A 20,948-nucleotide genomic window follows, 5' to 3' on the forward strand; every position below is an offset into this window, starting at 1 on the left:
ACTCAAGCATTGCTCATTGCTTTCTCTCCCCTTGTCTGTAAAAATAAGCTAATCAGAAATCCCTCCCCCATTAGAAGCTAACATATTGTTTGAACCATGTCTTTTCTATAGTAATCACTGGAACAGAATCATTTGGTAACAATCACCTATTATTTTTTCATGTATTTTTTTTATATATATATATAAAATAAAAATCTTGGTCTTGATAAAAATCATTACAATCCTTCAATAATTCCTAATTTTAACATATTTTATGTGCTCAAACAATGACAAATAAGAGAAACTTTTTAAATATTAAAAAATTTAGACAAAAATGGTCAAAACTGATTGTGACTTTTCACATTGATTGCCATTTAGGGGAGAGTCGGGTAGCCCCACCCACTTAAAGAGTATTGCTTATATTTATGTATAATATTGAGTAATAATCAATATTTTAGTATGTTTCTATTGTTTTATCATCTAATTAGATAATGCAAAAAGAATAAACCAAAAAAAGAATAGTTAAACTTAAAAAAATAGAAATTTAAAAAAACATGTTTTTCAGCTCTTTTCAAAATGTGTCGGGTAGCCCCACCCAGTTACAAAAATTATGTTTTTTGGCTGTTTTTTTCAGGTGTAAATGAAAATGACCTATGTATTGACAATAGATAAATCTCATTTATCATTTTTATCACAAATACTTGAGTATATCACAAATATTTTATCATAAATACTTGAAACTTTGAAAATAATCTTTTTTTAGTATAACAATTAATGTCCGAAAAGACTTGAAAAAAATATTATCTACATATTAAATTGACAGTGGGCGGGGGAACCCGACACTCCCCTACAGGATAAGAATAGCCAGCATTGATTTGAAAAGGACAAAATTTGAGCAAATAACATTAAAAGACAAATCTTAAACAAATTAATAAATATTAAAAGACAAAGTTTGTTAACACTTGAAAAATTTCAATGCAAATAGCATTAAAATTTTTCTATAGCATTTTAATGCTATAGCAAATATGATAAAATGATCTGTTACTTATCTTAGGTTAGTTCCCATTTATTGAACTATTCTGAAGCTGCTGATATATCTTATGTACTTAACACTTATTATTTTTGTAGTCTTGTCTACAGTATTTGGAACAAAGTCTGAATGATAAATCTTTCAAAATCACTTCCTATAAATACAAACCAGTTTGACCCTTTCACGATTAGGTTGCTAAGCATAATATGTAAACTGGGCGATTCTGAAATCAGCATGTGACAGCTTTCAGACAGATTAAGTTTGGTCTCTTGTTTAATTAGAGGGTACTTTTATTTCTCTTGGAATTCTTTATTCTCTATTTATTTCTCTTCATAGATGACCAAAAACTGTAGGGGGTCCGTGTACTCGCAATGTACATCAAAAGTAAAGGATTAGCATATATACCACTACAATAATTGTGGTGAGTAAAATATTTGCATATAGTTATTTTATTTTGTATTTTAATAGCTAATGTTAAGCAAATAGCTGTTGGCATCAAGTTTATATAAATAGGTTCATTGAATAAATAAGAATGGGTGGTTGATATTCAATCACTACTTTGGGTGACCTGGCAGTGTTTTCACTACAGCGCGAGAACGCGAGAATCTCGCATATTTTTTTCTTTTCTCGCATTAAAAAATGATTACCGCGAGAAATTCGCGCATTCTATAAACCAATTTCAAAATTCGCGAATTTCTCGCATTTTGAAAAAAATTTCTCATTGCGCCATTTAGAATAAAATCCGTTTCACTTTTCTTCCTGGATCTTTCATTATTTTCAACATCTGCCCCATTATCTAGCTTCCCTGTTTACCAGTATTGTTCAGAACCAGTATTGTTCAGACTCAGAACACCATCCCTCCGAACTTCTTTCAGAACGCATTTCTCTGCAACCACGTGTTTACTGTAGGTAAGGTTTCTTCATGTAAGACGTTCAAATTTTTTGCGCATTAATGCAAGATGGACAAATACCTTGTAAAGGCAATATCTTCTACTCCGAAACGGACAAATGAAAATGAAACAAATGTGGGTAGAAACGATCAAAACGAAACAAATATGCATTTGAGTTACCTAATGAGAATAGCTGATGAAAAAGTAGATATAGAACATTTTCCATATGATGATGCAGCAAAAATATTCAATACTTTAAAGATTAGAAGATATTAAAAATGTATTATAATTGAAGTAATGATTTTTTTCATGTCTCTTTGTGTTTTTGTTTTTTAATTTTTAGAAATCTCACTTAACTTATTGAAATCTCTCCCTGTTTTTGAGAAAGGGTGAGAAATTCTGACTCATTTTTTTTCTGCTATGAAAACACTGCCTGGGGTAATTCCTGATCACTTCTGGGGTAATTACTGATCAACAGTTTTTATAGTTAAGGGGTAATTTAAAAATAATTATACAATGGTAATTAACAAATAAGATATCAAGATCAAACAAATAAACCAGAAAGATATCTTTAAGCAGCTAATAAAACGATTTATTTAAAATCAGGAATAAAGATTAACACTTTAAATTTTCCAAAAATCTTTGCATCATGCCATACATTTTAGGCAAACATCCAACTCATTCTCATGTTCTGCTGGAATATAAGAAAGAGTTCCCACATAACTTTTGCTGGATTTTTTAACTTCATTATGTGAGAGTGTAAAGTTAAGTAAAGTATGTCAGCAACTCTGGCAGCAACTCTCACCCTGAAATTTTCATTTTCAATCATTACAGGAAATTCACTCATTTTGCTTTCTAGAAGCTTAGTATCCTTTTTAGGCTTATAATTTCTCACCATATTTATATTAGGCTAATTTATAAACTTGAAAAACTTTTCTAGCAATGTACACACATAAAATTAAGATGGAAGCGAAGTAAGACAAACCAGAAATGGTGCAAATCGGAACACATTTGTCTTGCATACAGTTAAAAACAAATTTTGTAATTACAGTTCAAATATATTTTATAGTTGTTCCACTGAATAAATATGAACTGTTATTTAAGAAAAGACAATTAGCTATTTATTAGCTATTTTTTATACTATTTATAAGAAGAAATGACAATGATCAGGAATTACCCCAGTGATCAATAATTACCCAATCTGTAGAGGACAACATTTGATATAGTTTCCTATGATCAATCAGGGTTGGGTTTTTGCCGTCAAAAACTGGTTTTTGACATGACAGTGGTAAAAACCGTGTTTTTACTGGTAAAAACTGTCAAAAACCTACTGTTTTCTTTAATTTATGGCATATAGCGGACAATATATTATTTTCACTTAATTGCCTTTATAAATGAATGTTGTAAATGATTGCTATTGATTGTGCAACTATATACATGTATTCTTATCGAAGGATACAGAAATATTGTAACATACTTATTGAAAATAGTGATACTTAACTTTTATCATTATAGCTTGATTTGCAAAGGATTCAGAATTTTGCACTTCTTAATTGTTAGAAATAAACAAACAAACAAAAATACTTAGAACTATTAATAAATTCAAGAACTAAAAAAAGAATTTAAAATTTGGCATTTCTTAAATATTAGAAATAAGCTAAACAAAACTTGTAACTACTAACAAACTCTAAGTCAGGAATGACTTGACATTCTTCAGTTATGTAATATGCCAAACAAAATTATGCTTGGAAATGTTGAAAATTTTGTTCAGTATCCTAATATTTTACTTCAAATAGTATGATTTGATATAATCATCTTGGGAAAATGCAAAAATCTGTTCTTAAATACCTTTTAACAACTTTTTTTATAATTTTATTGCTTAAAAATGAATTAATTTTAAATCATAAGCAGTTCAACTCAAATTAAAATACAGTTTCATCAAAACTATGGGTTTTTGACATGACAGTAAAAACCGTCATGTGTCAAAAACTTGCCAACCCTGATAATGTTTACAGTAGATGTGAAACAATTAGACAAAAGCTTACACTATTTTTATATCAAAGAAAGTAACTCAAAATATTTATTATTAAGAGAAGAAATGTGCACATTTTGAAACCCATCTTTGAAATGGAAAATTCAGAAAGCAGTTTAAAATATACTTATTTTTATAGATTAAACAAAAAACTATTATTAAGTAAATGTAGTTATACTTTAGTAAGGTGTATAAGCATTCTTGTTCATTTATAAAAAAAATGTTTTTTTGAATAAAACTTAGGTGATCATTATTTACCCCAGAAACAGAATGATTGTGAATTACCCTGGGTCACCCTACTTATTCATTTACGCAGTTCTTCACTTGCTGGCTTGTTCATGTCATCTGCTTCGTGTATTGCATCCACCATCCACACACAAACAGTGGGTGCAAAACCGAAACATTCAGTTAGTCCCTTTAAAAGAAAAAAACATTGTTTGCAGCTAGTTGTATTCAAATTAGTGGATTTGATTATAAGGAGCATATACTGAAGAATTCTGAATGTTATTACAAAATTTTACTTTAAAATTGTATGTATCTACATACTAAAGTGTTTTGAAAGGCATAAACTTATTTTAACAGTCAATAAATAGCTATAGGTAAAACAGCATCATAAAATATAAAGACATTTAAATTTATACAAGAATAAATCAATGCTAATAAAAAAGTATAATGCTATTTATTTCCTTCTGAAGAAATCAGTAATTAAAAACTTGACAAATATTTAATAGATCATTTTTCTGCTTCCTGCTCTTTCATATTCTAAATGGTGTGCTAACGAAGTGTGTCAAAGAGAGGTAAAAAAAAAAACTTTTGCACTAAATAACACCTTACAAGAGTTAATTAATTTTTAAACTACCCACTTACACCAGTTTGGAACAGTAATTAGATAGGAAGATCCTATTAAAGTGGCCACTATTTATATCTTAAATTATCTCTCTCATCAACTGAATCTGATCTCTTCTTAACTGAGAAAGAATTTCAATTTAGCTGGAAACAGATTTCTTTAAAAAAAAAGAAAATTAATTTTTTTCCTCGGTATCCTACCTGGTAACCATAATAAAACAGGGAAAATTAGCATTTATTTTGTAAAAAAATAATTAAGTTTTACTTAATTTTATTCGTAAAAGCAAATTATTAAGTTATCCTCTGTGCGGTTGAGACTGTGATGTAATTTCAGTTCTATAAACAGGAACTTACCTCAATGTCGAAACAGGTTTTGTGCTATGTATCAATAGTATGTCTACTTTTTTTTGCTGTTATTCATGCTTTATTTCCATTGCTAGCTTTATATTTTGCTAAGAAAAGTGGGTTAAGAGAACCCATTAAAATTTTGAATGTCGGTGAGAGACTTAAATAAAGCACAAATAATGGCACAAAGACTAGTTTCAGTTCAATAAGCAAGAATTTACCTCATTGTTGAAATTTTGTGTTCTGTATTCCGTATGTCTGCTTTTTTTGTTATTTGTTTTTCATTTCTATTGTTTGCTTTATTTATTTTTTCATAAAAAAGAGTACGGTTAAGAGAATTAATTAAAGTTGTAAATAAAGGTAAACAACTTAAAGTAAAGGCTCAAAACTAAACTTACAGTAGTTGGGGTACACAAAATTCTGAGTTTCAACAATGAGGTAGTTTCTGTAATTTTGTGATATTATTTGTTTTTTGTTTATAATATTTAGCTTTAAGCACACCTTTGATGAATTCTTCGAACGTTACTTTCTTTTAACAATTAATAATAAAAAATAAATAAAATTTCTAACAATAAATAAATAATATTTTTTCCTATAAAGAAAGTATAGCCATATTGTTTTGCTGATTAGATTTTATTGTTCTTTCTACCCTCATTTCTAATTCATTAATAATATTTTTTTCTCTTCTAGAAACAGTTGTTTAGATTGGTTATCGACACAAACAGAAGATCAGTTTATGCGGATGTATAGATGTGCATCTTTGCAAGTGTTCTTTCTTTTCTTGTTTATTTTTAATAAATTGGTTAATTGCCAAAAATTAAATAGAATTTTTAAAAAGTATGTTTAAAAGAGATTTTTTTTACAAATTTAAGATTAATTTATTTTGTTATTTTATAAAATTATTTTAAGTATATTTTTATGAAAATTTTACAATTTTCTTCTAACATTAGTATTTCTTAATAAAATCATTCAATTTATTATTGTCATTTTAAGTTCTGTTTAATAATACTGTAACACGTACGTAAAACTACTGAAAATAGAACTCATAAATTTTAAAAAGACTCAATTAGATAAATTTTTTCTGATAAAGTAACAAGCTATAAATAACAATAAACAAAAATGACATAAAAATTATAAATAAAAATAAAAGTTTAAAATTGTGCTAATTGCTATATTCCTCGGCTTTAAATTACTATTTAAAATATTTCCAATGATAGTATTATACTGTGATATTATATTATAGTAAAATATAATTTTGTAGCATACTTTTTAAATCTTGAAGAATTTATTGAAAAATATTCCTAATTTTATCAACTTCTTATAATACAAAACACTTTCCCTCTTAACTTATTTTGAGCATGTTAAGAAAACTTAAACGGTTTTGTAGTTTTCTTGTAAATGCTGGAAACATAAACATCATATACTGTGGTATTTGGTTAACGTTTGACTTTCTTTAAAAAGCTGTACTGTGGTCATATACTGTGGTATTTGACCAAAAACTATCGGTGGTCTGTGTACTCGCACTGTACATCATAAGTAGAGTATTAGCATATATATCACTACGATAATTGTAGTGAGTAAGATATTTGCATACAGTTATTTTATTTCGTATTTTAATAACTAATGTTAAACTAATAGCTGTTGGCATCAAGTTTATGTTAATAGGTTCAAATAAGAATGGGTGGTTGATATTCATTCACTACTTACTTATTCACTTACACAATTCTTCACTTGCTGGCTTGTTCGTGTCATCTGCTTTATGTAATGCATCCACCATCCACGCACAAATAATGGGTGCAAAATCAAAACATTCAGTTAATCCCGTTAAAAGAAAAACCAATGTTTCCAGCTAATTGTATTCAAATATGTGGATTTGATTATAAGGAGAGTACACTGAAGAATTTTAAATGTTATTACAAAATTTTACTTTGAAATGGTATGTATTTACATACTAAAGCATTTTGAAAGACAAAAACTTATTTTAATAGTCAATAAATAGTTATAGGTAAAGCAACATCATAAAATATAAAGACATTTAAATTTATATAAAAATAAATCAATGCTGATAAGAAGTATAATGCTATTTATTTCATTTTGAAGAAATCAGTAAAACTACCCTCTTACACCAGTTTGGAGCAGAAATTAGATAGGAAGATCCTATTCAAGCAGCCACTACTTATACGTTAACTTATCTCTCTCATCAGCTGAATCTTAACTGAGAAAGAATTTCAATTTAGCTGGAGACATGTTTCGTTAAAAAAGAGAAAAGTTCATTTTTTCCCTCATTGTCCAATCTAGTAACCATAAATAATTGCTTAAACAGGAAAAATTAGCATTTATTTTGTAAAAAAATAATTAAGTTTTACTTAATTTTATTTGCAAAAGCAGATTATTCAATTATTTTATGTGCAGTTGAGACTGCAATGTAATTTCAGTGCTATAAACATGAACCTACCTCAACGTCGAAAGAGAATTCTGTGCTTTATACCAATAGTATGTCTACTTTTTTTCTTGATGTTATTTATACTGTATTTTCATTTCTAGTTTTGTTTTTTGATGAAAAAGAAAAAGTAGGGTTAAGAGAACCAATTAAAGTTGTGAATATCAGTTACAGACTTAAATGAAAGTCAAATAATGGCACAAAGACTAGTTTCAGTTCAATAGGCAAGAGTTTACTTCATTATTGCAATTTTGTGTTTTGTATCTAGTATGTCTGCGTTTTTGTTGTTATTTGTTCTTAATTTCTATTGTTTTCTTTATTTTCTCGTAAAAAAAGTAGGGTTAAGATAATCCATCCAATAAAGGTAAACAACTTAAATAAAGGTTCAGAAATAAAATAAACATACAAACATTTGGGGTACACAGAATTCTGAATTTCAACAATGAGGTAGTTTCTCTAATTTTGTAATATTATTTATGTTTTGTTTATAATATTTAGTCATAAGCACAACTTTAATGAATCTTTTGAACACTACTTTCTTTTATAAATTAATAATAAAATTTCTAATAATAATGAATAAATAATATTTTTCCCTATAAAGCAGACATAGCCATCAATTCTAATTCATTAATAATATTTTTTTTCTTTTAGAAACAGTTGTTTTAATTGGTTACCAAGACAAACAGAAGGTCAGTTTATATCGATGTATAGACTTGCATATTTGCAAGTGTCTTTCTTTTCTTATTTATTTTTAATAAATTGGATAATCACTGAAAATCAAATAAAATTTGTTATTTCCATGTTGATTTTTATGCATCTCTGTTCACCTACTAATAATAAAAATTTGTGTTAAATTTAAAAAATATATATATTTGAAAGTAATTTCAAAACACATTAAGATTAATTTATTTTGTTATTTTATAAAATTATTTTATGTATGTTTTTATGAAAATTTATGATTGTCTTCTTTCTAACATTAGTATTCTTCATTTTAAAATCATTCAATTTATTATTATCATTTTAAACTCTGTTTAATAACACTTACATAAAACTACTGAAAATAGAACTCATAAATTTTAAAAAGACCCAAGTAGATTAGTCTTTTCTGATCCCCGTCCCAAAATCATGGCGAAAAAGCAACATTGTCGCAGAATGTTGCCGAACGTAACTTAACGTTACCGAACTTCCTTTCGGAAGTAAAATAATATTTTAGTTTTCTTTTCTGTAGAAATTTTAGAAAAATTTTCTATTCTCATTTGAGAATAAAGAATAAGGAAGTAAAAAATATGGTTTTCTTTTCTGCAGACATTTTTGTTCTATTTTTTTATGCAGTTATTACTACTGTTTCACATAGCTTTTAAAATCCAATACTTTAAATACTATAATAAGTGAAAACAGGAATTTAGCTACCCCTTTTTGAAGAATACGATTCAGATGATTTTGCAGTCAATAATTTTTTTTTTTGGTAGTTACGGATTACACGGTTTTTTGCTACTGTTTTGGTTCTGCTATTGATTACATGTTTTTTATTTATTTATTATTTTTTTTAATGTTTTGACGATTTACAAAATGCAAAAAAAGGAAATAATTAGTGTGTTTTCCCCCTACAAAATGCAAGAATATCTCCCATTATATTAGAATAAAAAAATATTACATATTAAATTGAAAAATTATTTTATCTAACTGGAATAGATTTTTTTTTTGGATGATGCTTTTGTTACCTTAAATTAGTAACACGTGTATATTGGTTATTTTTAAAAGTAACTTCCAGAAAGATGTTAAAATTAGAGAGGTGTGTGACAGAAAGCCCGAAAATATTCTGCATCAGCATTTCTGAAAAGTAAGAAGTTTTTAATAACAATGAACAAAAATGACATAAAAATTATAAATCAAAATAAAAGTTTGAAATTGGGTTAATTACTATATTCCTCGGCTTTAAATTATTATTTCAAATATTTCCGATGATAGTTTAGTACTGTGATATATTATAGTAAAATATAATTTTGTAGCATACTTTTTGAATCTTGAAGAATTTATTGAAGAACATTCCTAATTTCATCAACTTCTTACAATCCAAAATACTTTCCCTCTTTATTTCTTTTGAGCATAGTAAAAAAACTTACCTGGTTTTGTAGTTTTCTTATAATACTAGAAACATTAAAACCATATACTCTCATTTTGAATTCAAATTATATATAATAATATAGTAAATAATATTTTAATAATATAGTAAATAATATTTTAATAATATTATAAATAATAAAGTAAATAATATTTTAAGAATAACTGAAAAGCTGTATAAAGTGATTATTTAAATTATTTATATTTTGGCTACATTTTATTGTTTTAAAACTGTCTACAAGTTGGTTTGCCATCTAAATTAAATTTTTATTAACAACCTGGAAAATTCTGTAAGTATTAAACATTTAATATTATTTACTGAAGCAAAATCAATTACTTTTATTATTTAAGAAAGATAAATTCGATCGATGAACCTGCAAAATTTAAGCAAGCAAGTACATTATATATATATTCTTGATTAGAAAATGTATAGTTTTGTTATTTTTCAACGAGACAAAATTTATGTAAACAATCTCAAAAATTTTCCAAACAAAAAATATCTATATTGTTTTTTTTAGAGAAAAATTTTAATAATCTGGAAAATATAGTAAACTATGAAATTCGCAACATTCTTTTGGAAAAGAATTGTTCTTTTAAAATAAAACAATGCAAAAATAGTAAAAATAAGAATTGCGATCACTTAATAATTCAATAAAAATACAATAAGAAAGTGAAGACAATAAAGTACTATTTAAACAATTTATTAAATATTGATATTGCAAATTATTAATTATACATTCATCAAAATTTAAGTTCAAATGTTTCGTAAACATTACCATTCAACGTAAACATTACTACATTTCGTATACAAATAAATTCATTCATCACTTAACATATCCAAATGTATACAGATATACATGTTGTAAAAATTAAAGTACTATATACATTATTAAAAAAAAGAAAAAAAACTTGAGCTGTGCAATATTCATCGCTCAAGAAAAAAAAGATGTCGTTACTAAAGAAGGATGTAATTAGTAAAAACATCTTTTTATTTCAAATTTGATAATTTATGATTATAAAGCATTATTTCTAAGTCTATTTTTAAAATTTTTACTGTCTTGTAAAATTAAATGATTGTATTAATAAAGTTACTACGAAGGAATAAAGTAAAAACTATAAATACAATTAAATCAATTTATGAAACATATTAATGAAACATGTACTAATTTATCACAGCAGTAAAAACTTTTTTAGAAATTATAATAACAATAATGTTATAACAGAAACTGTATCACAAAACAATGCTGAAGTGTTTCAGTAAAATATATAAAAACTACATCATTATAGAATAACTCGTACAAATATCAAAATATATACACTACATATAGATACATAATAAATGGAATATACATGAATTAAAAGAAAGGGAAAAAAACTCGGACAGTGAAATATACACTGCCCGAGAAAAATAAGATGTCATTACTAAAGAAGAATTTATTTAATTAAAACATCTTTTTATTTCAAATTTGTTAATTTATGATTATAAAGTGTTCTTTCAAAATAATGAACATGTTTAACATACATAAAATTTTTATGCAATATTAAGTCCCTCAAAATAATGGAGCTCTACATCAAAAGAACTTATGGGCGTAGATGATGGATCCTGTTGAGGTGGAACACTAGGACTACTGTTTGTTTGATCTATTTCTTGGTTTATGGTGGGACTTGGAGAAATAATGTGCTGATTTGGTGAAATTGAAGAAGGGGGTGTCAGCATTACACTGTTGTAAGTTTGAGAACTATAGCCCAAAGGCATGTTGTAAGAGCTTGAAACTGCAAGCATCTCTGATTTCGTTGCATAAGGCAGGTTAAGTCCAGAAGAAATCGATGGAGGTGTGTGGATGGGTCCTGCGGGCATATGTAAGTTATTCTGGTAGTGCTGATTGCTAGCACTAGACGACCCATTGGATTTTTCGTTGCGATTGTACAAATCAGAATTAATAATACCCTGGTTAACTGGCTGGGAATGCATCCGATGGTAAAGAGCTGCTGATCCAGGTACTTGACTGTGCTGAAAATTCAGCGCTGCTGGAGAAGAGGCAGGATAGCCGGTTGCAGCGTAAGGAAAATGCGTGGGATAAGATGCATTAACTAGAGTTGCACTATTATTATCTATGTGCACACCCACTTGAGGTGCCTTTAAACTTCTATGGTTAAAGGCTGGATAGTAAGGCACTCCATAAGGCATCACCGGTTCTAATGTCGTAGCTGCCGGTTTAGGTTCTTGTCGGGTACGATACTTGTAATCGGGATGCAATCGTAGGTGCTCTTGGCGTAAGCGTTTGGCTTCGTCGATGAATGGACCCTTTTCGTTTTCATCCATTTGTTTCCATTCCGCACCTAGTCTTTTGCTGATTTCGGAATTGTGCAGTTGAGGATTCTCACGAGCTATTCGTCTTCTCTGAACTCGCGACCAAATCATAAAAGCGTTCATCGGGCGACGAATCCTTTCTTGTTGCTTCTTTTTTACGGATGGAACTGGAACACTGTGATTATTAGCCTCATTCATATGATGCCCCATCATGTTGTTCATATGAGAAATCATTCCTCCATTTTGTACGATTTGCGGAGCTTGCATCATTTCAAAAAATAATAAAGTCTATAAAAAGTTCCTGAATAATCCACAAAACTATTACAGGAATGTGAAAAAAACTATCGCTGATCTTCGAAAACTAAAACTGCCGTGTTATATCCAAAAAATAACTAAAGAATACGTAAGCAAAAGAGAAATAAAGATTGAAGAAAAGCGTCCGTTCTGTGTGAAGTCGAAGTCACAACTAATAATAATTACACAAGTGACTTTTATCAAGCAGGGGGGGGGGGGAGTTTCTGCTGACCAATCATTAAAGGGGACAGAACATAGCCTTCTTTCACATACCCCTAGCAGCGAATAATTGAATGATAAAATTTTTAAAAAGAACGATACCTTATTTGCAGCATGTGACAGTTGCGGTTAGAAATAAGGTTTTCACAAAATTTAACAGTGCTTCTCTCTCTCCCTTTTTTTTTTTTTTTTCTTTCTTCAAAATTTTGTCAGATTAACCTAGAAAGAGTTAAAGTGCGGAAGCTTATTAGTTTATTTTTGATAAACTCCTCTCCTTATATAAAAAAAACCCATTTTCTCCGTTATTTATTATTATTAAACATAAGTGGCGGCGAAAAAACCGCCTATCTGACTAAGGTGAGAAAGCATAAAACTTCCTGTTTCGTCTATATATTTTTGAATAAAAATTTATATATTTAAATAAAAATTATGTTAGATTTATCTTAAAAACGCATTGTTTATATCTGGAGCGTTTCTGAAAATTTTTCTTTTCTAAAATTAAGATAAAAGAAAAAAAACAAAAACAATTTTATACAAAAAATTTTAGATGTTTCGGGAGAAAAAAACGTATTTTTTCTGAACTTTCAACGGCATTTTTGAATAAAAAATATGTTCCATTTACTTTCTAAATGCATCATTTAATTCTAGAGAGTTTTTCTTTTCTAAAGTTTAAAAAAAAGAAAGAAAAAAAAGCACGTAATCATTTTTTGCAAAGAATTTCAAAAATGTTTCGGTAAAATAAAAATAAATTTTTTTTTAAAAAAAATTAATTTTTTTATTTAAATTTTTTAATAAAAAATACATTTATTTACCTTCAAAGCGCATTATATAAATCTTGAGCAATTTTAAAAATTTTTCTTTTCTGAAAGGAAAAAAAAATTTTTTTTTTGCAAAGAATTTTACTTATTTTGAAGAGAAAAAAAACTTGAAATAAAAAAATTACAAATTTTTAACAAACTTTTTAAATGAAAAATATCTCCTTCAAAACACATTATTTAAATCTAGAGTGCTTCTGAAAATGTTTTTTTTTTTTTTTAAATTAAAAAAAGCATAAACACATTTTTCAAAAAATTTCAGTTATTTTATAAAAAATTAAAAACGTATTTTTTTAGAATTTTCGTCGAAATTCTTGATTAATATATGTGTTTCTTTTTTAAATGCATTATTTAAATCTGGAGTGTTTCTGAGAATTCTCTCTCTTTTTTTTTTTTTTTTAGTTAAAAAGCATAATCACTTTTTGCAAAGAATATCAGATTTTCCTTCATCTCTCATTTTCGCTCTTGACCTTGAACTCTTAAGGGAAAAAAAAAGCTGTGAAATTTTGTGCGCAATTATGAAATTGGTTTATCCGATGATGAACATTTGATTTAGCTTGGAGGAACAAATGAAAATTTGAGGTGACTAAAACATGCTCTTAACATGGAAGTTTGTAAGTTTTCATGTTTGTCAACATGTTTTTCCATCGAAAATGATAAATAAATCTAAGTTTTGAAATTGAAGCCCTTGTAACATTATTGTAGATTTCGAATTTCTTCAATCAAAATAAACAAACGAAAGAATTAATAAAAATATAAATATAGAAATTTACTATTTAAAGCTTATTGAAAAAATTTTTTATTGAAAAATTACTAAATACTAGAGGCTTATTTAAAAGAGACACAAATTTTTTTTTTCAAATTTGGAGATTTTTTTTTAAATTTCAGAAAAGAAAAATTCTCAAAAACACTCCAGAATTAAATAATACGTTTAGAAAGTAAATGGAACATATTTTTTATTCAAAACTGCTGTTAAAAGTTCTGAAAAAAATTTAGAAAAATACGTTTTTTTTTCTTTCTCTGAAACATCTAAAATTCTTCGTAAGAAAAAAAAATTTTTTTTTTCTCAGATGTGTACAGAAGATGAAGCTTGACTGTTGAAAATATTAAAGTAGTGTGGACTAAAATTCGATCCTATCCGGATAACAGTTTAGAATTTTTGAAAATATTATAGGACTCATAAAATCTAAATCAAAAATTAAAGAACAATTTTGAATGACCTTAGAAAAAGAAAAATCAAGATTATGATTAGAGTCCCAACAATGTTGGGCAATAGATGAGCGTTTAAATTCTTGTTTTTTGACATGTTTCTTGACACGGTACTTTAAGGCACGCTTAGTTTGGCCAATATATGAAAGGCCGCATTGGCAATTAATTTGGTATATACCCCAACTACTTTGACTGTCAACGGGCTGTTTGAGGTTAGAAAATTTTATCTTATTAATGGGACTGAAAAAATAAGTCGGTAAGTTGCTATTATCCTAAAGAAGTTTGATTTTAATATTTTTGCATTGAATATTGAACCGCAGCAGTACTCCCAGACAGAGAAAACATAAATTCCACCATGCGCAGTAGGTTGCTGTATTTCTAGATTACATGTTCATTTTAGACGTGAGGCGCTAGACTCTTGTAAGATAACAAAAATTGAGAATGTATCACGAACATTAACGGGAAAAATGGCCGTCCGCGCGGACGTCGGATTCGAGGAATTTGTTGACCACGGGTAATTTTTGACCGCCGAGGACGGGCGGTTTTTCGACCCCTGCAATTAACCAAAATTTTAACCAATTTCATTATAAATATACTTTTTATTTTATTGTTTTGAATTGATAATTAGAAATAAAAAAATATATGTGAAAATATTTTGTTGCTCATTTATGTTTTTAAGATATATAACTTCTACTCTACAAGTATCATCTAATTAAAAATTTTATTGAAAGAACCAAAAAGTAACATTGAATATTTAAAAAAAAAAAAACTATTTGTCTAAAAGTTAAATAGCCATTACTGAACAAGGAAAATTGTTTTTACATATTTTTGATATTTTTACAGTTATTTAATAAATAAAGAGTTAATAAATTTTCAAAACTCCGTTGTATAGTTGCATATAAGATTGTGTACCTGATAAAGCCCAAGTCGAATTTATTTCAAGAGATATAATAAGATGTATGTACACTACCCTACAATAGTGGAAGAAACACAGTTCTTGACATATTTTTAAATTTCTTAAGAAATATTTAGAGGACTATTTTGTAACTGTAGAGGTGTTTAGTTCAAATAATTTTTCAGACCTAGCAATAAGGTTTAAAGCTTTATAAGTTTTGAGGGACCGACAATAAATTACGAAAGAAAACGAGCAATTAACACTTTACCATATATGGCAACGTTACTTTTAAAAAGTAACGAGTAAAAGTACAAGTATTTTTAAAAAAATGTAGCGAGTAAAAAGTTCTTATTTTAAAAAGTACAAGTTCTAAACAAAAAAAGTAACGATTTAAAAGTGCATTTCTAGGAAATCGAAAATTCAAAGTAACCTAAAATTTTATTGAATAATATTCTTATGTTCTTTAATGTTTTTGTAAAATTGTTGTTATTTATTTAATTATTTTTAATTTTGAAAGTTATGGACATTAATTTATTTCTAAATTCGGAAGAATATTATAATATAATCGTATAATATAATTTTAAAATCAAATATAATTTTAATATCAAATTTTTTATGGATTTTCACGAAAAAGAAATTTTATCTATTGATTTTAATTTTTTTTTTATTTGTTTAAATTACCATTGATTTAAAATTGTATTACTCTATAGAAACGCGTTTTGAAAGCACAAACATAAACAAAGCAAACACAAGGATTCAGATAGCTTTGTGATCTTTGAGCTAGTAAAAAATAATTGAATGTGCAGTATAAGTTATATTATATTATAATAAAATTTGTAATTTTTTTATTTCAAGTTTTTTTTCTCTTCAAAATAAGTAAAATTCTTTGCAAAAAAAACATTTTTTTTTCCTTTTAGAAAAGAAAAATTTTTAAAATTGCTCAAGATTTATATAATGCGCTTTGAAGGTAAATAAATGTATTTTTTATTAAAAAATTTAAATAAAAAAATTATTTTTTTTTAAAAAAAAATTTATTTTTATTTTACCGAAACATTTTTGAAATTCTTTGCAAAAAATGATTACGTGCTTTAAATGATTACGTGCTTACGTAACATTTGAAGGACGAAAAAAAAAATCGCTAGAAATCATGAATAAGCGATTTAAGTTATATATTTTTTTTAATGCTACTCATACATGGGAAGTATTTAATTTTTTCTCCATAATTTTGTTGTGAATTGTATTCTGTAACTATTGAAAAATATGAATTTGTATATCTTGAAATCAATATATTTGTATATCAGTGCGCTACCAACCATGTCAGCGAAAAATAAACAAGCTACAATCCCCCTGTTAAGTGCTTACACAATACTTAAACACCCCATAATTAATATTCTAGTTGTTTTAGTTTTATTTACGTCGCACTAGAGCTGCACATTGGGCTAATGGCGACGGTCTGGGAAACATCCCATAGGATGATCCGAAGACATACCATTACAATTTTGATCCTCTGCGGAGAGGATGGCACCCCCGCTTCGGTAGCCCGACAACCTGCGCGCGAAGTCGAGCACTTTACGGTAGAACAGTTTAACGAGGACCAATACCGCACACCCTCGATCCTTTCGTAGACTGATCCAAGTGGCCACCCACCCGCACACTGACCGCAGCCAGTGATGCTTGACTTCGGTGTTCTACTGGGAACCGTGTCTTAACGATCAGTCCACTGCGGGGCATTAGTATTCTAACTAAGTACATTTAAATAGTTCTTTTTTCTTCCAAACAAATTATTTTTTTAATACTATTATTATTTCTCCTTAAACAAATAGCTGCGAATTAGGTTTAAAAAAGACTAAGACTACAGCAATTTAGGAGTTGTTGACATTTTAAAATCTAAACAATTGCAATAATTACTATTTTTAAAAAGAAGTGTAAGTCTGTAGAGAATTTTAATAAAAAAAAACTTAAAACCCAACAAATTTACAATTAATTCTATCTTCAATAGAATTAATTTACAATAAATTCCATTGGTCATGCACAATAAATATGTAAAAAAATATAATACATTTCGTAAAATTAATACAAATTCGTATATCATTGACACCATAGTTACATTAATACGTAATTTCGTAATATTGACTTCATTTTCAAACTCGTGATTTTTCTCAATTGTACTGAATGGTGTACGGCTATGTTTACTGCGTTGATAAACAGCAAATCCCTTGAACTATTTGCAATACATATTAATCACATTTATAATCACACCATATACTCCTGCAAAATGACTAAGTTCAGAAAAAAATTTAAAACTTTCCACTTTTGCCCCTCTCGGAATTTTGGCAGAAAAAAATAAAAAAAATTTTCTCACTACAGTTAATATCGCACAAAACGTTTAGACCAATAGAATGTAAGAAACTGTTGTAAAATATTGCTGTTAAAACTATCAGTTTCAATATGGCTCTAAATGTTATATTTCGTTCCTTCGTGATAAAGCTAATCATTGGAAAAATTAATGAAAGCACAAACGTTCTATGAAAATTATTCTATGGATGAAACAACTAAAGTAAATAAAATCAAATCCGCAAAAAAAAAAAAATTATACCAGAACCGGAAATAAAAAACTCCGTATAAAACTATACCGGAAATTTTAAAACCTGATGGATCCATACTGAAAATTTACTTTAAGCTTTCAAGCATGCTGGAAATCAGTATGAAATCGGACTGGCAATTTTAATACTTGTTTTCAAACACACTGGTGATTTCGATGCAAGTTTTCATACATAGAGGAAATTTTGAAACTAGTTACAAAACTTAAATCTAGAGTATAAACAAAATACTAGCCTAAGTGCATATTCTTCCGGCAATCGAACAGGTTTTGGTTTCTTCCATTTTGCTTTCCTGTTCACTAATTCGTTGACAAGTTTATATAATGGTTTTGTTTCTGTCTTAGCAAAATATTGATTTTCGATCCACTATATGTATCAATCCTTTCGATATGGAATGTGTGCTTACAATAATGAAATAATAAGAAAAATGTAAATAGAATAAGTGGAATAATTTAACACTTTTAATTATATTAGTTTATTACAAGATTTATTTAAGTTTTTTGGGGTATTATCATTGTCTTTATGTTAATATTCCATTAAAAAAATTAAATGTGAAAATAATTACACACTTTTAAAATTATTCGTGTTCACAGGTTTGATTCTGATACCATTACAAGTATTTACTTTGTTAGGATTTTTCTCAACTGATTACATTTTTAATAGTTTCTCTCTTTGGTAGGGGGTGCATCAATAAATTTATTAAGGGATTTAAAAAAAATTTTGAAATAAATATTTCTTTTTTTTTTTTTTTTTTTTTTAAATAGATGCACCTTTAAATATTTATTTTTTTCATAATTTTTAGTTTAAATTATCGAAAAAGCTTGGACGTTTAGCAATTGTTTTTTTTTTTTTTTTTTTTTTGAAAAAAAATTTTTTGTGCAATATAGCATGTTTATTTTTTTTTTCTTCCATAAACTATAAATTTTTCTCTAATTTTGATAATGGGTGAGAACTACTTTTTAAAATACACATGTAAAATAGTATATGATGGTGATTTAACAGTCGTTGTCAACAGTTTAACAGTCAAATTCAACTATTACATAACGGTACACATTTTGTTAAATATTTACGTTGTTAAATACGAGCCTTTTCAAAACTCTATGTACCTTTTTGTGCGAGGAAGCACCTTGCCCTTTTTTATTCCAAGGGAGAACTTTGTAGTAGGCCTAGTAATGGAGTATTTAACAAAAATTTTTAGTTTAAAAGAAACTAAATAAATGAAAAAAAAATTGAAGAAAAAAAATTTTTTCAGAGATGTAAGCAGTTTTATTAATATCTATGTAAACTTTTCATTTCTATTGTATATGTATTAGATGCCTAAATAATATCATATAAAACATATGTATTAGATGCCTAAATAATAATTTAGCTAATTGTTAATTAATTGAATTAAATAAAAAATAATTAGATTTGGGGATTTTTATTACCCTTGTAACTAGATCAATGACCTCCAGTAAACCTCAATAGACTGAAGGGAAGGCAGCAATTTATATGCTGCTGGATGCATATCAATTGCTGCCCTCAATTGTTGATTCATTGATTACCCTCTGCTGGAAAATATCGGGCAATCACTCACCCTGCGCTTTTTAGATGACGAGTGCTGGGTTGAATACTGCTGGCCAGTATTCACTTCAGTACAGTTGTAAGTGACTTAGAGCCGGCACTGACCAGTCGCTTTAGCAGCTGGTGTGCACCAGTTTTGTGGTGCTGGACCTACAGATTTGTTTTTGCTGGAATCCAATGCAATTTACAGTCAGCCACAAAAGTCTAAATACACCCGCTAATATTCGCAGATCAAGCACTTTACTCATATTTGTGAATATACAACTTTATTTTCGTTAACATCTTGGATAATAACTCGTATCTAACAAAAAAAATTATGAACAAATTCGTTAAAATATGACAAAAATTAACAACATATTAAATTATATAGTCCCAAAAGTCTACATACAGAGACAGAACAATGCAAACTTTCAGAATTAAATGCCAAAAAATGTAACATTTATACTTTGTAGGACCTCCCTTAGAAGTAACAACTGCCTGAATTCGGTTTGGCATCGACATAACCAGATTTTTTGTCGTCTCAGGTGTAATTTGAGACCAGGCAAGCTCTATTGCCTTCTTTAGGGTTTCCTTTGCTTGTTACCGATTGCTCCCAAACTCTCCTATCAACTTCTTCCCAGAGGTGCTCGATGAGATTAAAGTCTGGGGACTGTGGCGGCGAATGGAGCTGTTTAAGCGTTTTATAGAGTAGCCATGCCTTAACAATCTTAGCTGTATGTTTTGGGTCGTTGTCTTGCTGGAAGACAAAGTTGTTCCCAAGTCCCAATTTTCGCCTCCCCAGTCTCAATTTCCAACCGTCAGAAATGAGATTCTTGCTTGTAATCTCTCCGTATGAGAATATTGGATTTGATCCCTTTAGGAGATTTCCTTTTTTTTTGGATGATGTTAGAGTGTACATTCTATATCACTAATTATGCTTAATAAAATCTAAATTTCACTAAACAATTTGTATATTCTTTCCTGGAGATTGTTAATTGTTTAATCCATTCATTAATGGCCAAAAATGAAGAATCATGAAGTTATTTTCCATTATACGAATATTGGTGGCTACTGATGGCGAAAAACCTCCGCCATAGCGCCAGTAGGGGGTTAAGGGGGGGGGCAATTGCACCCCTGTCGGGCATGGTCAGCAACAAAATATTTTAAATTTATTATTTTTTTATCATTTTCTTAGTTGTAAAAAGATTGTTGATTGATTCAGAAAAACAATTAAACTGTTCGCATTCAATATCTTAAAATATATATTAATCAACATGACAGATTCTCATTGACTTTATGTACAGTGCATGAAATGGACATTTATGTACAGTGCATGAAATGGAAAAAGGGAACACCTTGATTACTTTTGATTTAATCATA

At 28.0% G+C, this 20,948-nt stretch overlaps 1 protein-coding gene and 1 long non-coding RNA gene across 11 annotated transcripts in view; one reads left to right on the plus strand and one right to left on the minus strand.

The window, feature by feature from the left end:
• LOC147808039 (uncharacterized) overlaps nt 1–20,948 on the plus strand; it is a 94,513-nt gene that overhangs the window by 1,046 nt on the left and 72,519 nt on the right. For 3 of the 10 annotated variants that reach the window (XR_015434681.1, XR_015434680.1, XR_015434678.1), the window contains exons 2-3: nt 1,346–1,430; nt 5,813–5,884. This is a non-coding gene — a long non-coding RNA (uncharacterized LOC147808039). Of the gene's footprint in view, nt 1–1,345; nt 1,431–5,812; nt 5,960–8,213; nt 8,252–13,724; nt 14,252–20,948 lie in introns of those variants that run through there. The other 7 variants (XR_015434669.1, XR_015434675.1, XR_015434677.1 and 4 more) reach the window with 4 other exon arrangements.
• On the minus strand, nt 11,033–12,791 carry LOC147808040 (transcription factor sox-2-like). Its single transcript, XM_087165883.1, has one exon. The coding sequence runs from the start codon at nt 12,262–12,264 to the stop codon at nt 11,215–11,217; it is 1,050 nt and encodes a 349-aa protein (XP_087022009.1). The 5' UTR covers nt 12,265–12,791; the 3' UTR covers nt 11,033–11,214.

The sequence above is a fragment of the Parasteatoda tepidariorum genome, chromosome 6 (assembly GCF_982258835.1).
Source record: "Parasteatoda tepidariorum strain Cologne lab strain chromosome 6, Ptep-v5.0, whole genome shotgun sequence".
NCBI lineage: Eukaryota > Metazoa > Arthropoda > Arachnida > Araneae > Theridiidae > Parasteatoda > Parasteatoda tepidariorum.